This window comes from Babylonia areolata, chromosome 18 (genome assembly GCF_041734735.1).
Source record: "Babylonia areolata isolate BAREFJ2019XMU chromosome 18, ASM4173473v1, whole genome shotgun sequence".
Taxonomy (NCBI): Eukaryota; Metazoa; Mollusca; class Gastropoda; order Neogastropoda; family Buccinidae; genus Babylonia; species Babylonia areolata.
The window spans coordinates 35,700,083-35,702,582 of NC_134893.1; the positions used below are offsets into that span (position 1 = coordinate 35,700,083).

A 2,500-nucleotide genomic window follows, 5' to 3' on the forward strand; every position below is an offset into this window, starting at 1 on the left:
CTCTTTCCCTCTCTGTCTCTCTCCCTCTCCCCCTCTCTCTCCCTCTTTCTCTCCCTCCCTCTCTCTCCCTCCCTCCTCTCTCCCTCTATCTTTCTCTCTCCCTTTGAATTTAAGGAACATTTAGTAAGGTCCTATAAACACGAATGGGTAAACAGTATAAATTCAAATGACATTCTCATTCTATTGCTCATTCAGCTCATCTTCAGCTTTAGTACCGTATTTAAACATGTTAAAACACATTAGAATACGGATATTTTTTAACTCGTTTGAGATTAGGAGTATCACCATTAAAAATACACAAACTACGTTTCACAGACAATGCTAGTGAAAGAAAATTTGATTGTCCATTTTGCAGATATCACAGAGAAAGAGAAGTTCACTTCATTTTGTGCTGTCCAAAATACTATGAACTTAGGGAGTTGTATATTGCAGAGAAGTATTTCAATCGTCCTTCCAACTTCAAACTGTCGTTGTTATTCGCTAACAAAAACAAAAACGTTCAAACACGTCTCGCCACTTACATTTACAAAGCTTTTCAAATCAGAAATATGTGAATTATCAATTATCAATTATATGTTTGTGTTATTTTCATACTAACCTCTAGATGTGTTAACCTCTGTTGATATGGGTCAAAGGCCTAATCAATAAATATGTCAAGACTCAAGTCAAGACTCAAGACTCTCTCTCTCCTAATCTCTCACTCTCTCCCCCTCTCCCTCTCCCTCTCTCCCCCTTTCTCTCCCTCTCTCTCTCCCCCTCTCCCTCCCTCTCTCCCTCTCTCTCCCTCTCTCTCTCCTCACTTTCTCCCTCTCCCTCTCTCTCTCCCTCTCTATCCCCCCTCTCTCCCTCTCCCTCTCTCTTTCTCGCTCTCTCCCTCTCCCGCTCTCTCTTATCCCCTCTCCCTCTCTAGTCAAAAATGATTTACTGATCTAAACTGAGAGTCAAAGAATGTACCCTTACACTGTTACAGCTGTTTCTTCTCCCCCCCCCCCCCCCCCCCCCCATCCTGCCCTCTGAACAAAAAAAAACAACAGATAAGAAACGGACAAAGCGAAGAAGAAGAAGAAAAACGAAGTAAGGAAAAAGTGAGGGTCGGAATGAAGGAAGGAAGGGAGGAATTTATGAAAAGAGAGACGAACGAATGAATGAGTGAGTGAGTGAGTGAATGAATGAATGAATGAATGAATGAATCTATGATTGAATGAATGGTGTTAACTGGTGGTGACAGAACTGAGCATACAGCGCGTTTTTGTTTTGTTTTTTTGTTTTCTTTGTTCGTGTTCTCTTTCATCCAGCCCTCTAACGAACGGGGGATGGGCGGGGAATGTATTAAAAAAAACCAAAAAAAAAAACCACAATAATAAGAACAAGCGAAAGAAAGAAAAAAAAACAATCATTGTAACCAGCGTAAACATTATTCATCGTAAATACACGAATAAATGTTTATTGTTGGTGAAGGTAAATGAAAGAGAGAGAGAAAGGATCGGAAACAACTCATAACTCAGAACCCGTTTTATGTCAGTAGCTTTGACAGCCCTAATGACATGTTGGTTATAATCACAACAACAACAAAATAGTTCTTTTTTTTTCTTTTTTTTTAAGATGAAAACAACAAATAGGAAAGAGAGACAGAAACAATGAGAGAGTGAGACACACAGACAGACAGAGGCAACGAAAGAGTGAAAGAGAGAGAGAGAGAGAGAGAGAGAGAGAGAGAGAGAGAGGAAGAAACGAAGAACTCACTGATCGCCAGCCCTCCCAGAATCAGAGCCCAGAGACAGAGCTTGTGCCCGCCAGTGAGAGGCATGTTGACTTCTTCTTCTTCTTCTCCTTTGCCTTCTTCTCCTCCTCCTTTTCCTCCTTGTTTTTCTCCCTCTCCTTCTTCTTCTCCTTCGCCTTCTTCTCCTTTTCCTTCTTGTTTTTCTTCCTCTCCTTCTTCTTCTTCTTCTTCTTCTTCGACTGTCACACAATCAGTTGACAACGGACAAACTGCTGATAAAAACCAAAGAAGAAAGAAAATCACGCACAGCCTGCAACGAAGCTCTCCAGTCTCTTTTTGACTGACAAAGTGAGGTGTCGTGCGTCGCGGGGCAGGGAGAAGTACAGAATGGTCTGTCCACACAGATAGCAAGCTACACTCAAGCTAGACGACGACTTATATGTCTCTAGCAAATAATAACGGCCAACACTAAACGCTTCTTCTTCCTCTTCGTCCAGAGAAAGAATAGAGAAAGGCTTGCTGTAACACTTCTTCCGTCTGGAGGGGAAGGGGACAATACGGGAATGAATAATATGAAGGAAAGTGTCAATCGTAGTTGGTTGGCTAATTCCTTGTCCCGAACCACGGGTGGTAGGTACAGGATAGTACAATGACTCGCTCGCACTCACAAATCCACAATAATTTACGTCCGTGTGAGATCTGGAGCTCTGTTTTCAGTAAAAGGGGAAAGGTGGGGGGGGTGGGGGTGGGGGTGGGGGCGGGAAGGAGTGTGGTGGGGGC

At 42.7% G+C, this 2,500-nt stretch overlaps 1 protein-coding gene across 1 annotated transcript in view; it reads right to left on the reverse strand.

Annotated features, from left to right (window-relative positions):
* Positions 1 to 2,404, reverse strand: part of LOC143292712 (uncharacterized) — a 46,809-nt gene extending 44,405 nt beyond the window's left edge. The window contains exon 1 of the mRNA XM_076603232.1: positions 1,744 to 2,404. Within this exon, the coding sequence (XP_076459347.1) occupies positions 1,744 to 1,807 (64 nt within the window). The 5' untranslated portion in view covers positions 1,808 to 2,404. The remainder of the gene's footprint in view (positions 1 to 1,743) is intronic.
* Positions 2,405 to 2,500: the final 96 nt, after the last annotated feature.